The sequence below is a fragment of the Zingiber officinale genome, chromosome 4B (assembly GCF_018446385.1).
Source record: "Zingiber officinale cultivar Zhangliang chromosome 4B, Zo_v1.1, whole genome shotgun sequence".
Lineage (NCBI taxonomy): Eukaryota > Viridiplantae > Streptophyta > Magnoliopsida > Zingiberales > Zingiberaceae > Zingiber > Zingiber officinale.
In genome coordinates this window covers 125,331,809-125,352,987 of record NC_055993.1, presented here as the reverse complement: position 1 = coordinate 125,352,987, position 21,179 = coordinate 125,331,809, and the positions used below count along the sequence as shown (strand labels likewise).

The 21,179-nt window shown below is 36.9% G+C and overlaps 1 protein-coding gene across 1 annotated transcript; it reads left to right on the top strand.

Moving 5' to 3' along the window:
• Positions 1–907: 907 nt before the first annotated feature.
• On the top strand, positions 908–1,369 carry LOC121977923 (protein RESPONSE TO LOW SULFUR 4-like). The gene has a single exon (XM_042530325.1). It carries the CDS (start codon positions 937–939, stop codon positions 1,234–1,236), a length of 300 nt encoding a protein of 99 aa, XP_042386259.1. The 5' UTR covers positions 908–936; the 3' UTR covers positions 1,237–1,369.
• Positions 1,370–21,179: the final 19,810 nt, after the last annotated feature.

Sequence of the window (21,179 nt, the reverse complement as noted above, 5' to 3'; positions counted from 1 at the left end):
AAAACTAAAAAAATTTAAAAAAAAATAAAAAACACTGATATTGTGCGCGACGCGCACAGTCGTGCACTGTGCACGTCGCCGCACAATATCAATACTATATATATATATAATTTCTTAAGTAATATTTATTCTATTATGTATAAAACAATAATTTTAAATTATTAGTCAATTTGGTTTAAAAAATGTTAATTAAATATATACATAAATTTTCTTCTAAAAATACCAGTATTAGTTAATATACATATGGGTAACAAACTCATATAATGATGATAATTAATTTTAAATCATATTAACTAAATTAGATTGCCAAGTAAAAGAAATTCAGCTTCCTCTAAATATTTGTATAATTATAATTTTGATATAGCCTAGATAAATATTTTTATCATGTGTCAATCATTATTACAAAGACATAATAATTATTCATAATTTTTGACTTTCTATGTCGACAGATTGGTGGAATACTAAGACTAGTATAATCATCTTTGACTAACTTGTATGATTATAAATAATATTCAGAAACAATTTTATAACATCAATATTTAATAGTATAATTTATTAGCCTGGCAATATACAACGGCAAAAAAAACACTTTCATAATTTAATCCAATTGCATAATTTAATCTAATTAAATTATGAAAACAAACCATCCTAAACTCAATATTAACCCTGTGCCTAAGTACAAGAATCAGTTCGAGCGTTACGAATAACCAAAATACCCCACCCATTTTCCTGGACCAGACCGAAGCCACGTAGCCCACGAGTGAAGATGTGGATCCCCGCAGAGGAACCAAATTTTGACACGTCAGTATGTCGCGACAGGAATCGTAACTTAAACCTCGATTCGATCGGTTCATTGAACCTGGACGCTTCTTCGCCTATTTATCCCCCCGTCCGCGGCCCTAAATCGGATTCAGGAATCGTATTCCAGATCCGATCATGGCGGCGGCGTTGGAGGTGGCGGAGCTGCGGCGGCGGAACGTAGAGCTGGAGCGCGCGGCCATGGAAAGCCGGCATAAAGAGGTGGTGCTGGGGCGGGAGCTGGAGTGGACGCGGGAGCGGCTCCGGGTGGCAGAGGAGGCGGAGGAGCGGCTGTGCGGCGAGATTGGTGAGCTGGAGGCGGAGGCGGTCGTGCAGGCGCGGGAGTACCGCCGCCGAATCGAGGCGCTCTCCCACCGCCTCGGCTCCGCCCTCGACCTCCTCGCCTCCGCCGGCCTCTACCTCTCCCCGGACTCTTGAAAGCACCCTCTCTCTCTGTATCATTAACGTATCCGATCGGATTTGGTATGAAAAAATGAGATCAAAAAAAGATTATTGCTACATTAATTTAATTAACTGCGTGATGTATTTGATCATCATAATTTATGAGAAATATTTAGTAAAATTGTGTTATTAGTGCAGATTAAGTCGACTTTAATTTTTCTAAGAAAAACTTGTTTCAGAATTACGAATTTCTATTATATTGCTTTGGGAAAATGCACAACGAAATAAATAAATTAAATTAAATTAAATTTTAACCCCGCATCCGGCAGGCTTCGTGTCAATATATTGGGCCTTATACGTGGACCAACACTTGCTTGTTTAGAACCGATCAAGGTCCATTACTCCATGACAAGTCCCAATCTCTTTCTTTTCCTCTTTGGTTGCCGTTGAGTTGCCAAAGAAAATTTCTGTAAAATATATTTATAGCCGAATCAAAAAGAAAAATTAAAAAAAACTATTATACGAATAGTAAAGATTCCTCTAATTATAAAATAAAGAATTGATAATTCCATAGAAAAAATTATGTTTTTAATAAGTATAAAAATATGAATAGGAAATATTTTAATAGTAGAATTCTATATTTTTATTCGAAAATACTGTAAATATATAAGAATAGAGATGGAATTGGATTGAGATAAGGAGTTATCTTGTTGGCACATGCTAAACTGCCCAGGTCGAGGATGGTTGAGAGCGAGCAACTCCAGCTCGGCGATCACATTTACTTGTAGGATGTACATATTGGCGCGCCACGGTTAGTTCCTTTCTCTATCATTTTAAAGTCGATTTAGGGAAATACATCACCGTCGAAAGAAAATGTTAGCTCGTTCTATTGTTTTTTCAAATCCATACACAAGCTGATTTACTCAAACTCTAAAAAAATAAAAAAAAATTTGGAGTATTTTGAAAAGTAAACTTGTGTTTTCGATTACATTGCTACTTCGAGTCTCATTTATGATCGTTTAAATGGATTCTGTCCAGTAGTCTATAATAGCTAGTGGTTCTAATATTGATGTTTATGTCAAAAGTTGTATATGTTACCTTATATAAGTAGAGTTTTAGGACAAAAATGTTGCGTTCTTCATGAATCAATTGTCGGTTAATGTGTGCTTATAGTTGTTATTTAGCACTAGATATTGTTTGAAGAACTAAAGAAAAGATGATCATATTTAAAAGGTCATAATGGTTGTGTTTTTTTTTTGTCTTAAAAGTATATAATATGTTATGATTTAATAATCTTATCAATTTCAACAGTCTCATTTTATAGTCAAAATGATCATTTTTATTTATCCCTTGGAGTCTTAGTGCACCACAATATATTGGTGCATGTTATTGTCACTCCTAAGGTCCTGAACTCGACCATGGGAAACGACAACAGAGATCAATCGACGATAATGAATTAGAGACTCAGGGATCTTCTCGGTAGCAGAGGAGTAAGCAAAGAGACTGACATAACTACTTTGATGAGAGTGAGTGCTCAACCTCCGGTCCAGAAGACCAACGTAAGGGTAAGAAGCACTGTAAGAAAAAGACCAATTAGCTACCGAAAATAATTCGGTCACTAATTTAAAAGTTTGATTTTTTATTTAGGGTAAAAGTTTGATTTTTTTAAAAAAATGGTTAAATTGATTTAATTAAATCAATTTGCTTATGATTTTAAATTTAAAATTATCTAAATTGATTAAATTAATTTTGTATTAAATAATTCAAAATTAAAATTATTATTTTTAAAAATAAATTAGCGATTGATTTTTATTTGATTGTTAGTTAGTGACCAATTTTCAATTCGGCCGTTAAATTACAGACTGATTAAATTTGCGGTGGCTAAATTGATTTTAATAATTTTTTTTAGTTTAGGGAAAAAGTTTGATTTTTTTTTAAAAATATTATTTTGGTTAAAATTGATTTAATTAAATCTGTTCGATTATGATTTTATTTTTTGAAAATTAATTAAATTATCTTTTAAAAAATAAAAAATAAAGTTATTATTTTTAAAATTAAATTAACGACTGATTTTTTTTTAATTCAATCGCTCAATCGGTGGATAATTGATGGTTATATATATTTATCTTTATTTTTTTTTTTAGTTTTTGAGTGATTTCAATTGGAGACTCTAATCTGACTGAGAAGTAATGTTTTTTTTTCCAAATAAATTATGTTTAGATCCAATTCCCGTGATCCTTAGCTTATGGATACATCGCATATATAGAAGATAGGTACATGCTCCGTAGGAGCGACTCTCTACCTCTCATATTTACTTGTCCCTCTATTATCGAAACACTGTACTGACTTAGCTATTAGAGTAATTTCTGTTGGTATATTCGTACTTGAGTCAAGGTTAACTTGAATTTGAATTTCGATATTTAATAATATGTGATAGAGAAGTCAAGTAAATCAAGAGAGCATCAGATATTTGGCTGGAGGTTAAGTAATAGAAAATCCTAACTGGAGGTTAGATAACAGAAAATTCTAACTGGAGGTTAGACAAATGAAGTCCTAATTAGAGATTAGGCAAGAATGAAAAGTTTACCAGGTGACTAGTCCTAATTGCATATTAGGCAAGAAAAGTGAAATGGGAAGACTGACAAGAGTAAAATCCAAGTAGATCAAATAAGATGGGATACTTAGTAAGAAAGTCCAAGTGAGTCAAACGTTGATCGGACACTTAGTGAAGAAACCCTGACACCTAATAGGCCAGGGATGACCAGATGTTGGGCAAAGGAACCATAAACTCGGATTCCGGGTGTTAAGGTTGGGCAATCAATTAGGATAATCTATTGAGAACATTTTCGTGACAGAATCAATTGCGGCAATCGATTAGGCAGCATGTCTCTCACGAATAGAAAAGTTTTAAATCAATTGATGCAATCAATTTAGGCTTTACCAATCGATTAGGATAATTAATTGGGGTTTTTTTTCACGAGAGAACAAAAAGTGAGGGAATCGATTAACAACCTTTTCTCTCGTGAACAAAAGCTTCAGAATCACTTAATTTAATCTATTAGAATCTAATAATCGATTGATATAACTCACCAATCAAATATATTGGAATCGGAGCGCAGCAAAATACATATACTAAATCATGGATCTCTTTGTGATATAGGCGTGAATGATATCACAGATAGATAAGAGTCTCACATGTGACCTCTCTAGCGGTATCCACGCGCACTGGATCACGAACTTGACATGATTCGTTAGGTGTTAGCCTCTTAGATCGGCAAAGCTTTGGAAGCACTACTGATCTCTTCCATCAAAAGAAAGGGAAGAAAAATCTTCGAGGGGGAAATGAAGAGAAAGAGTTCATCATTAAATCTATCCAAGAATAGCTATTTATTGCCTCCGAGAAATATGAAGAGGTATAACTCTTCATATGCTCTATTAATCATTATTATAATGACTCTTCGAATCCTCCATAATCATCATTATGATGACTCTTCGAATTATCCATTAAACATCATAATTATGACTATTCGAATTCTTTCTTTTCTTAATCAAATAAATTCATATTTGATATTGATCTCAACTAGCTTCCGATATTTCAGAATTAATTAATAATCCAATTAATTCTAATTTAGAAATAATAAAATTGATTAATTTTAATATTCACTAAAATAATCGATAATGTTCATGTCTACGTGCTATGCGTACTAATCATGTCTCGAATCTGAGTCAGACGGACCGCCGGATGAGGTTGATGGAATATTGACCGAATCACGATATCCTGAAGAGGGGTATACTGAGATGACTTCTATGTTGACCAAGTCGTCAGAAGTCCTCTGGTCAACGCTACCTACAGCCAGCGACCGGGTCACCCCGGTCCCTGGTACCCCAATGCTCGAGGCAGATCCAACGAATATATAAGTAACAGACTAATACAAGAATAATAAAATGAATGGGGAGTGAATACGGTAATGTATCCTGGCCCAGGGGGCACCCTCTGGTGGATCGATGAGTTGGTCGGGACGCTGCTCGAGTTGTCGTGCCCCGGAATAGTAGATGAATCTGAACAGGCTAGAGAGTTAGATCTGACGACGAGGAGCCGGATGCGGTGGCATAAAACCGGATGCAACCTCGGCATGTAGGCCGAGATATGACATCTGTGCGCAGGCCGGGATAAGACATCAACGCGCAGGCCAAGATAAGACATCGGCACGCAGGCCGGATGGTAATAATGGCGCGAAGGCCGGAACACCACATTGGCATGAAGCTGGAACATAACAACGGCTCGATGACCGAAACAAAATAGCAACTAAGACTCCGAGAGACGAGAGTGTTGAGTGGTCGGATCCGACGACGGAGGTGTCGATAACGATGCCTAGGCTACCGACATGCCGAGAGAAGGGAGGTGGCGTGTGGGCTGCCTGCGTGGCCTTGAGGAGATGACAATAGTGTTGAAGGCCCCACGAAAGCGATGGAGTTGTGCGGCGAGAGGTGGCTGTGGCACTATGGGTTGTCGATGGTGTGGGGTCTGCCAAAGGCGGCGCATGGGCTGCCGGACGCATGATGGGGGGGGGGGGTGAGCTTGGCCGTTAAAGGAGAGACGACCGGCGTGGAGCAGCTGTTGGCTGGCAACAAGAGGGGAGGCGACGAGGCGACAGAGGTGTGGAGAGGAAGAAGGCTGCTCGGAGGCGGTCATCTCCTTGGTCGTTGTGACATGGAGAAAGGAGAAGATGATGCCTGGAGGCTTCTGCTGGCTAGAGGAGAGGAAGAGAGGAGGAGGTTGACGAGGGCGGCGTCGAAGTGCGCCTACTAGCGTGGAGCGACCCCGAGGGGCGTTGGCCTGGTGAGCAGCGAAGGTGGCATCCCTCTACGTCTTCCTTATGGCGGCAGAGGAAGAGCATGAAGAAAACAATAGTCCTCCTTTACGTGTGACCTTGGCGGCTTTGGCTTAGAGAAGACAGGAGGTGGCCGTGAGAGGTTAACGGAGTCGGGCGGAAACTCCCTGGGGGAGATGGCAACAGGAGGAAGAAAAGGAGATCGTGACGGCCGACGTCAAAGAGGAGAGGAGCGTGAGAGGGAGGGCAGTCGGCGATGTCCTTGGCGGTGGAGGAACTCCACGAAGCAGAAGCCCCTTCCTCGAATAGTACCTCCACCCCTTAAGTCCCTAAATAGTGATTTGATCAAAATGCCCCTCCTTCTCCCCTTAATTCCTCTTGGGTCCCTTCTGATATATCCGTATCACATACGACTCTCTAGGTTAATTTTATACACGAAAGCAGTGTAAATTCATACATAGACTAAGGTAACCGTTTAGCAATATTTTTTAGTCACCCAACGCGCGATAAAATTAATATCAGTCATAAATTATAAATCACCATGAACCAATTACTGTGTACTTCAATCTCTTCATCTAAGTCCACATCTGAATTAATTTGGTACATTATGCATCATTACTAAATTAATTGTTTTACTTGATTTCCAAGATATAATAGATTTCTTTTGAATGATAAATCATTCCTCCCATGGCTATTGATTTCGAGTTACTAATATCTCTATTAAGCGGCTAGGATGTTAACTCCTAATTCAAGAGAACAATGAATCCTCCATTGACTCAACACTATTCTTTCTATACTTTGCCATCGACCCAACTACCATATTAATCACAATCCGATTAAAGACTATTTTTAAAAGCGTAAAAACACATATCTTCACGCATAGAATAAATGAATGTCTCAAGTCAAAAGATCAGTTACACTCACTCATAAGAGGAATGACCAATGATACTTAATATATGGTCTCCTCTTAAGCGGATCATGTCCAGTGTACCTCTAAACTTAAGACACCCTAAGTACAACTTGGATATCCATCCCTTGGTTTATCTAAACCTAGTCATACTCAGCGTTGATCTAGATATCCATGCCCCATCTAGATATTTATCCGATCAAGGATTGTTTTTTCATTAATATACTTATTAATCTATGGAACTTTATCATTAATCATATACGTACAGAAAAATAAATAATTAACGATAAATAGTTGTCTTTATAAAATAATTATCCACAAATTCATAAGAGTATCTTGGCACATAAGTACACACATTAATAGAATAAACATGTGAAAAAGAGCTATTTTGCTATTTTTGAACGGTCAATTTTGTTGGTGCAACATTCCTCAGGTCAAGGTTGACCTGGTTGACCAAGCTTGAGTCTTGGTTTGGATTTCGATGTTTGAAAATGCAAGGGATTGAAGAAGAGTCAAGTAGGTCAAGGATGACCGGATACTTGACCAGGAGAAAAATCCTGGTGAGTGAAGCCAGGTGAAAGACCTAGTGAGTGAAGCTAGGCAGGAGAAAAATCCTGGTGAGTGAAGCCAGGTGAAAGACCTAGTGAGTGAAGCTAGGCAATTGGGAAAGTCCTGGTGAGTGAAGCCAGGCATGAGAAATCCAGATGGGTCAAGGTTGACCAGACATCTGGTGAGAGTCCAAGTAGGTCAAAGGGATTGACCGGATACTTGGCACGTGGAAGAAAAGTCCAAGTAGGTCAGAGGGATTGACCGGATACTTGGCAAGAAGAGAAAAGTCCAAGTGGGTCAAAGGGATTGACCAGACACTTGGTGAGAGAGTCCTAGCTGGTCAAGGATGACCGGATGCTAGGTCTTATGTACCAACAAGTCATGGTTGACTAGATGTTGGTTTAGGGGGCTTTGGGCGTGGTTTTGGGCAAAAACCAGGTTTGGATTGATCCGTGGATTGATCCAGCAGGTTTGGATTGATCCGTGGATTGATCCAGCAGGTTTGGATTGATCCGTGGATTGATCCAGCAGGTTTGAATCGATCCACCGATCGATCCGGTGAGTCCCCGCGAACAGAACCCCCTTGGATCGATCCGTGGATCGATCCAGAGGTCCCAATCGATCAGTGGATCGATTGGGACGCTGCTACTTCGCACGATAAGCGCTGGATCGATCCGTGGATCGATCCAGAAGTTTTTCCAGAGCACAGAGGCGCTCTGGATCGATCCGTGGATCGATCCAAAGCCTCCCCGATCGATTGGGAGCATTCCAATCGATCGGGATCCGACCGTTAGCGTCGATTTAAGCCGCAGGCGCTCATTTCCTTCGAGAGAACTTCACCGATTCACTCCAGATCTCTCGCCAACTCCTCCACAGCGCTCTCAAAGATCAGATCGCCAGTTCTTGAAGGATCTTGGAAGCTTTCCAAGTCAAGAGGCGGATCAAAGGCAAGAAGAGAAGCTAGGGTTAGGGTTTTCTGTACTCATTGTAAGCTTTGCGCTTGTATTTTGTTTCCCTTTCCTTTCTTCTTGTACTGAGAGTCTTGTAGGGCTTCTCCGCCCTCGGTAGTTACCGAAAAGGAGTGTTTTCATAGTGGAGGGTGCGTGCGTGGTGTGGATCCTTGGATTAGTCACCTCTTGTGAGGTGGATACCAAGTAAACCAACCGTGTTAGCGTTGTGTGTTTTGTTTCTATATTTTCCGCTGCACATCTTTGAAGAAACAAGCAACGCCGAGCGACGAGCTATTCACCCCCCCCTCTAGCTACTTTTGGTCCTAACAAGTGGTATCAGAGCGAGGCCGCTCGTCACCGGAATCATCGCCAGAAGGGTCAAGCATAACAAGAAGAGCTAGAGGGTGAAGAAGTTGAAGCAAAATCATCAAAAGTCAAAGATTTCAAGAAGCTTAACTTCAAGATGCAATTCCAAGATGGACTTGGATTTGACACAAGGGTGGCTCCACCATACACTTCCACGAGTTTCGATTCTTGGAAATCAAGAATCGAAAATTTCCTTATGATGGAGATAGAGCAATGGTTTGCTCTCATGGAAGGATTTGAAGCTCCAACAAACTCCAAGGGCAAGCCTCTCAAGAAAAGCAAATGGGGTCAAGAGCAAGTTCAAAGGAGCAAGGCAAACGATAAAGTGACCAAGCTTTTGGTCAACTTATTGCCAAGCAATATTTTGGCTCAAGTTGGAGAATTCAAGGATGCCAAGGAGCTTTGGAGCAAGTTGGCATTAATCCATGAGATCCCCTCTACTGTACCGAATCAAGAGGAATCCAAAGAGGGCGACTCAATGGATCAAGATCAAGAGGAGGACTCCGAAGTTGAGAGATGCTCAACTTCAGAAGAAGAAGTCCAAGAGGAAGCTTCATCCTCAAAGGAGTGCAATCAAAAGAGCAAGGAAGTAGTATATTCCTTGTTTCATGTACAAGAGGATGAAGAAGAAGGAGAAGCCTCCACCTCTAGGATTGAGGGGGAGCAATCTTCATTGACACCGGATCAAGAAGAAGGAGAATCCTCCACATCCGGGTCAAAAGAAGAAGAGGATGAAGAAGCGTCCACCTCCACAAGTCAAGCAAAATCAAATGGAGGAGTATCAAGTTTGGATCAAGAGGAAGCTTCTATCTCCGGATCCAAAGGAAAAGATGCCACCCCTACAAGCAAAGGTATAAATATTTTAATTAATAATAAAAATCATATTATATGCTTTGAATGTAGGGAACATGGGCACTACAAGAGCAAGTGCCCTAAATTGGCCAAGAAGAAGGGTCAAGTGGCACAAAAGGGCAAGGTGAAGCCCAAGGAGATCATCCCCAACACAAAGAAGAGCAAGGAGCATATTATATGCTTCTCTTGCAATCAAAAGGGGCATTACCGAAGTCAATGCCCCAAGGGGAAGAAGATGGTCAAGGCTCAAGGAGGCACTAGTCAAGGGGGAGCCTCCAAGGTAAAGAAGAAGGTATCTTTTATTGAGCCTATTCCCTTGCAAAATGGTAAAAAGCATGCGAGGTCAAATTTTTATCATTTTAATGCAATTTATCATAAGAATAGAAAGCATGAGGGCTTTAAGGAAAAGCATGTGGCCCTACATGCCAAAACTACACCTAAGGTTAGGAATGTAGGTAAAAATCTAGGCAATAACTCTAAGGATTTTAGATACAAGCCTAGAAACAAAAATGCTCATGAACCAAACACTAAGGATTTAATGATAGAAAATCAAGTCTTGAGGTCAAGACTTGATAAAATGGAAAAGACCCTAAAAAGGATGGAAAATATCCTAAAAGGGCAAAATGAGCAATACCTAGGGCTAGGAAAATCAAAGCCATCCAATGGTCATAGAGGTTTGGGATACAAACCAAAGGCTAAGAAGGATATGCCCTCTTACCATAGAGTTCCATATAGTTATGGAACAAACCCAAGGTCTAGTGGTCAAGCCAAGAATACTAGGGAAGTCATCCCTAAGAGTATTTTTGCAATAAAAGTGACTAAGGCTTCTAAGAAGTCTAAGAAAGTCACCAACAAGGTCACAAGGGAGGCTATCCCTAGAGTTGACCTAGAAAATGTGACCAAGGCTTTTAAGAAGCCCAACAAAGTCACTAGGAAGGTATCTAGGGAAGTAATCCCTAGTGAATACCTAGAGCATCCAAGGAGCACCAATAGGTGTTGGGTTCCTAGGAGCATCTTCTCTACCCCATAGATGGGTTAGAGAGTGTCAACTCCGATTAGAAGGGTAGTTAACCCAACTTTGAGGAAATTGACACTCAAGGAGCATTTTCAAGGTTTTTGTTAACTTTTGAAAATGGAATGGAATTATTATTTACTCCTTGAAAGAGTAAAATGTGCCTAGTGATGAAAAATTGATTTTATCTTAAAATGGCACAAATTAGGAAAACCTTGAGAAATACCATGTTGGGATTTTGGTATTCTCTTGGAAATTTAAGGCAATCCGGGCCTTGATTTATTAGATTACTCTTGAGGAAAAATGGAATATGCCCATAATTGAGGACTTGCTTAATTTTTAAGTGGCATAAACAAATCAAGAGAAATGGAAATGTCAATTTAGGTTTTGGCATTTCTTTGGAGCATTTAGGGCAATCTAGGTTTAACATTTTTAAGTTAAAAAAAAAACAAGTAGTATATTTTGAGTTAGCTAAGTGATTAAGGATACTTAGATAGGTAATCTAAGTGTATTTTTATTCATGCTAAACTTTGCCATGATTGTTTGCCCATAACATGCCATGACATCATATTTTATTTGTATTTTGCATTCATGACTTATCATGAAAAATACAAAAATACCATGCCATGTCATACATACATCATGTAGTATAGGAACTTTCTTTTGAAAGCTATTTCATTTTGATGTATGCCATAACATTATCATGCATTATGTTTATTTCCTTAAAATTAAGGACATATGGCATTAGTTAAACAAGTGGCATTTGTTTAACAAGTGAATCAACAAGTAACATCCTTGTTGGATGTTTACCACTCAAAATGCCTAGATAAATATGCATGAACCCTAGATTAGGGCAAAACCAAAATATACATCTCACGAGGACTATAAGATGACTTGTATGTGTTTTGTGCACAATAGATACAAGTGAGATGTTAGGAAGATGAATAAAACTCAAGATGTTGATTTAGTGCATTCTTTTGAGTTTTAGGTTCATCAAAACACATAGTTATGTGTTTTCCCATCATTGGGAAAGCTAATGTACAAGTCATGTGCATTAAGCCCAAGGAACATGGTGGGATATTGGTTTTGAAAATGGTTTTAAAATGATTTTGGAAAATCTTGGTGAAGGCTATCTCTTGATAGTAATCACCATTGAATAGTTAGACACAAACTTGAAGAAAACACTAAAGTTTATGCAAGTTTTCAAGTTTGTGTCAATCTTTGAAAATATGATGTATTTTCATAGAAAACTATTTTTTCCATGATAAAGTATACCCTAAATAATGTCTACACAAATTTTCACGATTTTTAGAATTTTGTAGAATTTTCTAGGGGTTTCTGAAATTGGCTGAAATTGAATTTCAGCAATTTCAGGCCTTCAATCGATCAGTGGATCGATTGGAGTGCCTCAATCGATCAGCCGATCGATTGAGAAGGCATTTCTCGCGAGCAGAAGCTCGCTGGATCGATCAGCCGATCGATCCAAGAAGACTGAATCGATCAGTGGATCGATTCAGCAGGGTTCAATCGATTGGAACCCAACTCCAATCGATCCAAGAAGCTGATTTTGGCTGGGAAAGCCTGATTTCAGCATCCTTGAACCTATTTTAGTCTAGGTAACCATTCCTAACCCCTGAAAATACATTTGTATACACAAAAGGGTGTTTTCGTGTGGAAAACAAGGATGGATTGGTTAAGGAAGGCTAAGTTGAAGTTTAGGTTGAGGTTTGTTTCAAATTTTGAATATTTGAACCTCAAAACTTCTAAAATTGGGTTTCCTAAAGTTTTAGGGATTCCAAGTCATTGTTGGTGCAATGACAGAAGTTACCACCATGTCTTTAGGGGGAGGGACTCTTTAAAGACATGAAAATTATTTTTCATGAACCTTGGAAGGTGGTTAACCTTCTGTAGAGAAAATGCTCATGAATGAGCATTTGAACTTGAAATGGGGAGTGGATATCCTCATATTTTCAAGTGGTTTTTCGAGTGATTGAAAACGGCTCAAGGTTGGGCCTTTGTCTACATTGAGGGAGAATGTAGGGAAAATGAAGAGTATGGGACCTTCATTATCGTGCTGATCACAATAAGTGAAGTTGTGATTACGATGAGCAACTCTTCAGGGGGAGAGTCTTTCAACAATGGATTTGTTGATGTGTGCCCAACATTGAGACATGGGTTGATGTGTGCTCAAGGCTGGGTTGATGTGTGCCAATAGGGGGAGAATGAAAGGACTTGTGAAAGGGAGTAAGTTAGGCTTTCATTACCTAAGAGGGAGTTTGCCCTCTTAGGGGGAGAATGAAGAGCTTAATTTCTGCTTTCATTACCTAGTGGCATGAAGAATGAGGCTATGGGATTAGTCTAACTTACATGTGGGATTGTAAGTGTTATTGTGGTATTGTCAAACATCAAAAAGGGGGAGATTGTTGGTGCAACATTCCTCAGGTCAAGGTTGACCTGGTTGACCAAGCTTGAGTCTTGGTTTGGATTTCGATGTTTGAAAATGCAAGGGATTGAAGAAGAGTCAAGTAGGTCAAGGATGACCGGATACTTGACCAGGAGAAAAATCCTGGTGAGTGAAGCCAGGTGAAAGACCTAGTGAGTGAAGCTAGGCAGGAGAAAAATCCTGGTGAGTGAAGCCAGGTGAAAGACCTAGTGAGTGAAGCTAGGCAGGAGAAAAATCCTGGTGAGTGAAGCCAGGTGAAAGACCTAGTGAGTGAAGCTAGGCAATTGGGAAAGTCCTGGTGAGTGAAGCCAGGCATGAGAAATCCAGATGGGTCAAGGTTGACCAGACATCTGGTGAGAGTCCAAGTAGGTCAAAGGGATTGACCGGATACTTGGCACGTGGAAGAAAAGTCCAAGTAGGTCAGAGGGATTGACCGGATACTTGGCAAGAAGAGAAAAGTCCAAGTGGGTCAAAGGGATTGACCAGACACTTGGTGAGAGAGTCCTAGCTGGTCAAGGATGACCGGATGCTAGGTCTTATGTACCAACAAGTCATGGTTGACTAGATGTTGGTTTAGGGGGCTTTGGGCGTGGTTTTGGGCAAAAACCAGGTTTGGATTGATCCGTGGATTGATCCAGCAGGTTTGGATTGATCCGTGGATTGATCCAGTAGGTTTGGATTGATCCGTGGATTGATCCAGCAGGTTTGAATCGATCCGTGGATCGATTCAGCAGGTTTGAATCGATCCACCGATCGATCCGGTGAGTCCCCGCGAACAGAACCCCCTTGGATCGATCCGTGGATCGATCCAGAGGTCCCAATCGATCAGTGGATCGATTGGGACGCTGCTACTTCGCACGATAAGCGCTGGATCGATCCGTGGATCGATCCAGAAGTTTTTCCATAGCACAGAGGCGCTCTGGATCGATCCGTGGATCGATCCAAAGCCTCCCCGATCGATTGGGAGCATTCCAATCGATCGGGATCCGACCGTTAGCGTCGATTTAAGCCGCAGGCGCTCATTTCCTTCGAGAGAACTTCACCGATTCACTCCAGATCTCTCGCCAACTCCTCCACAGCGCTCTCAAAGATCAGATCGCCAGTTCTTGAAGGATCTTGGAAGCTTTCCAAGTCAAGAGGCGGATCAAAGGCAAGAAGAGAAGCTAGGGTTAGGGTTTTCTGTACTCATTGTAAGCTTTGCGCTTGTATTTTGTTTCCCTTTCCTTTCTTCTTGTACTGAGAGTCTTGTAGGGCTTCTCCGCCCTCGGTAGTTACCGAAAAGGAGTGTTTTCATAGTGGAGGGTGCGTGCGTGGTGTGGATCCTTGGATTAGTCACCTCTTGTGAGGTGGATACCAAGTAAACCAACCGTGTTAGCGTTGTGTGTTTTGTTTCTATATTTTCCGCTGCACATCTTTGAAGAAACAAGCAACGCCGAGCGACGAGCACGCGACGAGCTATTCACCCCCCCCTCTAGCTACTTTTGGTCCTAACAAATTTGACATGACAATCAATTGAGGATAAGATCAATCGATTAGGAAGCGTAAGCTCTAAGGGTTTTAGTGAAAGTTTGAATCAAGGGAAGTTAATGCTAGTTCTTGCGAGTTGGGGAAAAAGTGCTATTGCATTTCCAACCACCAAAAGGCATTTACAATGAATACATTGTAAAATTGTTTTCAATTGTATTTACTTGAGTATTTTGCATTTCGTGTTATATTCTTGTACTTGAGCTTGTACGAGGCTTCTCCACTTTTAGAAAATTTCCGAGAAAGAGTCATTCATAATAGAGTTGTGAATATGAGGAGGGAACCCTTGGATTAGTTACTTTAAGGAGGTGAATGCCAAATAATATCGATGGAGTTAACATTGTGGAGTCTTCGCCTCCCTTATACATGTCCCAATAGTTGCACTAGAGAACTTTTGGCAAGCCTTTTGATGTTGATTATGTTGTGCCCAAAAAGAATTCACATATCTCAATAATGGTATGATATTGTGCACTTTGGACCAAAACCCTCATGACTTTATTGTTGAGCTCTACCCAAAAGACTTTATGCCAATAGAGATATTGATCTGCTCCGGACCTTCCCGGTCACCTTTACCTGCTCCGGACATCCCCGCAAGTATCCACATTCGGTCACCTTTACATGCTCCGGACATCCCCGCAAGTATCCGCATCCGGTCACTCTTGATATGCCCCTAGCCTCCTCGCGAGTATCCGATCACCCTAACATGCTCGGGGCCTCCCCGTAAGCATCCGGTCACCCCGACCTGCTTTGGACCTCCCCGCAATTTTATTCAAGGCTACCCCACATGACATTTGATCTAGACCATGAATTTGATATCAATTGTTGTGTCCAAAAGGAATTCACATATATCCATAATAACATGATATTATCTATACTTTATGCATAAATCCTCGTGACTTTGTTTTTAGACTCTATCCAATAAAAAAAAAAAATCTTAAACTAATAAAAATATCTTATATCTTTTTATGATTTTTTCATATTTATTTAATATGAACTTTCATTCTATCCCAACATATTTTGGTCCATGCAGTAATCGTAGAGTGCCGAAGAAAAGACTTCGACGTCAATGTTCTTCGACGTCACGGTTCTTAATTAGGTGTGAGGTGGATTTCTACCGCCTCACTGTAGTGAGATTTTCTCATCACATCATTTGATCTTTGGACCGGATAGTATAGTTGAGATGTTCTTTATATGGAATATATTTTTTTACCATCAATAGATTATAGTGATCACTAAGAATATGTGTTAGGTATAAGGGGGGAAAATGTAACAGATATAGAGTGATAATTAAGGTCAAGAATCCTTGTTAAGAATGCAGAGCTAAACTTTAGATTGTACAAATTGCAAAACTGAAAGCATCCAAAATGAATAAGAGAAAGGATGATAGGAAAAGATCGATAGGGAGAAGTTGAAAATTAAGGCACATTTCTTTATGCTTTGTTTAAAGAATGTTTGTAGAGGATGTTCTTGTTATCTGAGTTCTCATATTAGCTCCTTTCCTTAAAGTTAGGTTTAGCTGGAGAAGACAAAGGTAGATAAACATAAAGTGGAAATAAGTTGTTAGGTTATCGTAAGATACAGTTAGACTGATTAGTAGAAACTATTATGTCAAAACGCTGCCAAATTGCTTTCATTGTATGTATTTGCTCTTCACACAAGGCACATGGAGAATCAGACATGCATATTTAGATATGACATTTTTCTTCTTTGTCTTATGTACTCATTTGCTTATTTCTACACAAAATATGAAACATCATGTCACTGTTTTGTTTTGGTAGGTTTGTATGGAGGAAAAAAGATAGAACGTGATATTTCTCAAGGTGTATCTCTTGACATATCAGTGAAGGCTTGCAAGAGCTAAAGGTTAAACGAACAATTCCAGAGCTCAAGTCAAATCAATCCAATTAAATTAGGGAAACAGTTCATCGTAAGATATTGACATTTTATAATCGTAAAACTTTAATTTGCAGGATTATTATCATTAACATTTGAATATTAACAAATGGTTGCTTAACTGCTAAAAGTACCTGAATCAGTTCGAGAAATTAATATATCATCATAATTACTAAATTATAACGATCAAAACGAAAAGTTACCCATATTTATTACACTTCAACATGGAAATGACCACAATACCCTGCCACATTGCCCACAAGTTAAGATGTAATCCACGCATAAGAACCCAATTCTGACACGTCAGTATGCCGCGACAGTAAGATAACTACTGGCACTATGCATCGAACTCTTCAAATACATTAATCCTAAGGTAATTTATCTAATCCCATAAAAATTTTGTTAGACCTACTTTTTTCACTAGAGGAAAAATTCTCTGTAATAAGCCGTTAAGATTTAGATCTCAGATCTTTTAATTATACGTTGAAATGCCTAACCACTACTGGGGCTAGATAGTTTTGAATTATTGTATTGATTGATATATAGTTGATGTGTGGAGAACTATAATAACAACAACTATCATGTCTAATTCCTCCCAGAGTATAGACAGAAAATATATGACCAAAGTCCAAATAATTTAACAATTACAAATTTACAATTTAAAGGTACTTAATAATCTTTAATCATCATTGCTTGCTCTATGCATTTTATTGAAATTAATTCTGTACAAAGACCCTGCCATCTTAGAAAAAGATTTATATTAATGCTAGTGTAAATAAGTTGTTATGATGACAAACCGCTGTGCAGTCGCAATAATTACACTGCATTTTTTCTCAACCATTTGATGTTCATTATACAGACCTTTCCGAACATGCCCATATAAATTTATTTGTTTTCCATGTAACAAAGAGATTATGATTTATGTGGCCCGTGTATAACTCAGACATGGGGTTGCCAAGGTTCAAAAGACAATAAAGAGTCAGAAGATAAAACATATTGTTCTCTGATAGTTACAAATCACAGGAAATCCATTCCTAAGAAAATACAGAACATATAACTTTTAATATTCAACTATTGTGCCATAAATTTAAAAAATAAGAGTTAAAAAATTAGTAAGAAAATCAAGATGCTTCTACGTTCCACACTTCAAGGTAACTGACAGAGAATGTTGCTCCCATCATATATGCAACAACTATGATAACTATAATGAATTCTTACATTGAACTAGATAATCATCGATTAGTAGTCTAAAAACTAGTTTAAATACATCATATAAAACTGATATATTATACTTGAATACATTTTTTATTTTTGGTTTCAATCAAGTAAATTTACAAGTGGTTGATGAGAAGCTACAATGTCAATATATTTTAATCATAAATATATTTTTATTACTATGTTTAATTTTCCTCTTTTTTGTTTATAGTATTTCTTGATTAAAACTTACCTACCAATTTTTCTGTAATCCTTGAAACATATATATAAGTTTATTTGACATATGTATATTACTTTACTAAAACAAATAAATGAAAACAACTGTTTCTACAAATATATGATAATTTATGTATGAATTACGAGTATCATAATAGCACATTAATTAGGATCTCATAGTAGAAATTCATCAACATATATCATAGCTAAGCACAATACATACACACGTATCAAGGATGAGTTTTTCCATTCCTTCTAATATGTTATGGCTCAAGCAATGAATGAAATCAATTTTTTTTGTAGGAAGAACAATAAATGTAATATGTGCACTTGTTAAGATTGAGTAACTTGATAGAATCTTTCTTCAATGGAAAAAAACATCTTCTACAAGTAATTTGGATGCAAAATATTAGTTTCCAACTTCAATAAAAGATAAGTGGTACATACTTTATAAGGTCATGAAAATAGTATAGAAAGTTATTATTATGAAAGTTTATTCATTTAACACAATGAGAATGAAACAATGTTCTGAGCATTAAATCTAGCAGAATATACAAATCACATGTATCTAAATGTAAAGATAAGCAATTGGTTTAAAATCAAACTAACTGAATCAATTTAATCAAAACCTAACAAACCGATCTTTTTTGAACTAACGGAATTGATTGAACTTTTAAATAAAAATCGAACAAACCGAACCGATAAAATATAATTGAATTTGTCAATAATTATATATTTTTATCTGATTCTAACTTTATATTAGATTAATTCATATTTAGGGACTTAGTAATTTCCTATTTAGAGATTTATGGCCTTACTTATTTGGTTTAACTGAATTAGAAAATTTAAAACCGAAATCGAAATCGAAATAATCGATATTTAACGAAAAATGAATTTATGAAGTAATTGAACTAATTTTTAAATTCCGTTAATTCGGTAACTTTTGTTCACCTCTATTAAAAGTGTTTATTGGAGTATTATAAGTTATTTAATTATATAATATAAGGAAAGAAGGAAATGGACTTCTGATTTTGCACAACTACATATACACGCAATGAAAATAATCCTAAATACAAGAGTACTAGTTGTTGACAGTAAAAAAGTATTTTCTTGATTCAGGTGGCCAAGGTTAAAATAAAGAAATATTAGATAATGTCACACACATATTGTTTCCTTAACTCCACACTACTATTAACATGATTGTGGAATTAGTAGTTCTAGCTGTATTGACAGCCTCTAAAACTTATATTGGCAAAAAAAAAAAAAGGTTTACTAATATATTACAAAAAGATTAGATATTTTATAATAATGGTTATACGAATTCGTGGGATTATTCATTATAATATTAGCCAAGGAAGATTTTATGTAATTTATTAAGTTTCCTACTAAAACTAGTAAGCAAACTTTAGGATATTAATAAAGAACCCACAATCTATTTATTCTACATCTTTGGGGACAAAATCTACCTTTTGTTAAATACACATTATATTTACATCATTCAATAATTCAATAGATGACATTAGAGTTTTCCCAATAAATTTTGATAACACGAACAGACAATTCTGAAAGGCATAAATTTGGCCTACAAATCAGGATTTAAATAGAAATTGGACAAAATTAATCAGAAATCTACTTAAAAAAAATGAAGAAACAATGATGATTTCACTAAGATCTCCATTCAGACTCAAGATCAATTGGGTAACAGAGTGAGGGATGTGAAAAAGGGCATTCAAAGTTTCCATCGATCTTGTTCCGATTTTACTCTGATTCGGTTATGATCCAACTAATCCTGTTCCGATTCTACCGATCTGAATCAAAACTTTCATCGATCGTACTTTGATTATGCTCCGATCCAATTACGATTCTATCGATTTTGCTACGATCCTACTATAAAAATTGATTTTACACGATCCAAGATCGATTATTTCTTTCGGATCATAAGATCGTACTATCTATGATTGTGATTTTACAAACATAGCTTACAACATCCATGAAATCTGAAACTTGCATAAAATCTAATAATAAATGTCATTACATTTATCTATGCATAAAGTTTCAATTAATTCCCACCATAATTAATTCCTTGTAAATATCCACTACAATAAATTAAGAAAAAAAAAATCTAATTGCCCAAACAATTGTTAAAATAATAATATCATATATCCAAATTCAATGATATATTAATGCCAAAAGAGTTATACCCATTAATATATGTTTCCATTCCAAAGTTGATGTATTTCATAATATTTAAAATCAGTGTCATATGAAAATCAATAATTATTAAAACCATTATAATAATTTTAAACTTGGCTAAAAATAAAAATGGCACTATAAATTATGTAAATTATTGAAAGAATATCTTTTTTACAAAAAAAAGAAAGAAAAAAATAAACAAGTCAAAAGACACCCATTATAATATTATCCTAAAATACTTTTAATTCTAAAAGGATTACAACAATTATGAAATAGATGCAATTAGTAGCTATTATATAATTGTTATAATAATGTAATAGTCACTATAATACAATAAGTTGTAGTAGCTACTGAGGTAGTGTTGTAGTTATTTTAAAATGATTTTGACTAAATTAAAGTGATTTTTGATGACAAGTTAAATAATTTTAACTTAATTAATAAATATTATTTTGATATAATAATATTTATAATTTAAATTTTAAGGCTTCAAATTTTAAGATTTAGAGTTAGCTACAATTATGTAGCAACCAATTGGGTAGCTATTACAATTATTTTAAAGCTATTTTGACTAACTTAAAATTAATATGTTAAAGTTAATGTCGACAAGTTAGTATAGAATATTTTGATACAATAATATTTTATATATAATAATTTTGATTAAATTAATCAATTTTACGCTACAACAACACAAATAAAAAAATGATACAAAAAATATGATGGACCACCCTTTATTTTTATTTTTTTAAAAAAAATAGCTTTTTAATAATTTACATAATTTAGGTGCTTTTTAATTTTTGCCTATATCAAGAGAATTGTGGGAAAAAAAGATGTTAATTATATAGAGTGAAGTGGAATTTAACATAAGTGCAACGGATCCATAACAAATTACCTTCTTTTGTCACAATGATTTTGGTAGTGAATTTGGATCAGATTATACAACTTTTATAAATTATTGTACATGGAACTTTTTTTTGGTTAAATCATGTCTAAGCCATATATCAATTAATTTAAGAGTGTGTCAAGGGAT

What these genes read in the sequence shown, in the direction of transcription:
- LOC121977923 (XM_042530325.1), top strand. Translation starts at nt 937, where the DNA reads ATGGCGGCGGCGTTGGAGGTGGCGGAGCTGCGGCGGCGGAACGTAGAG.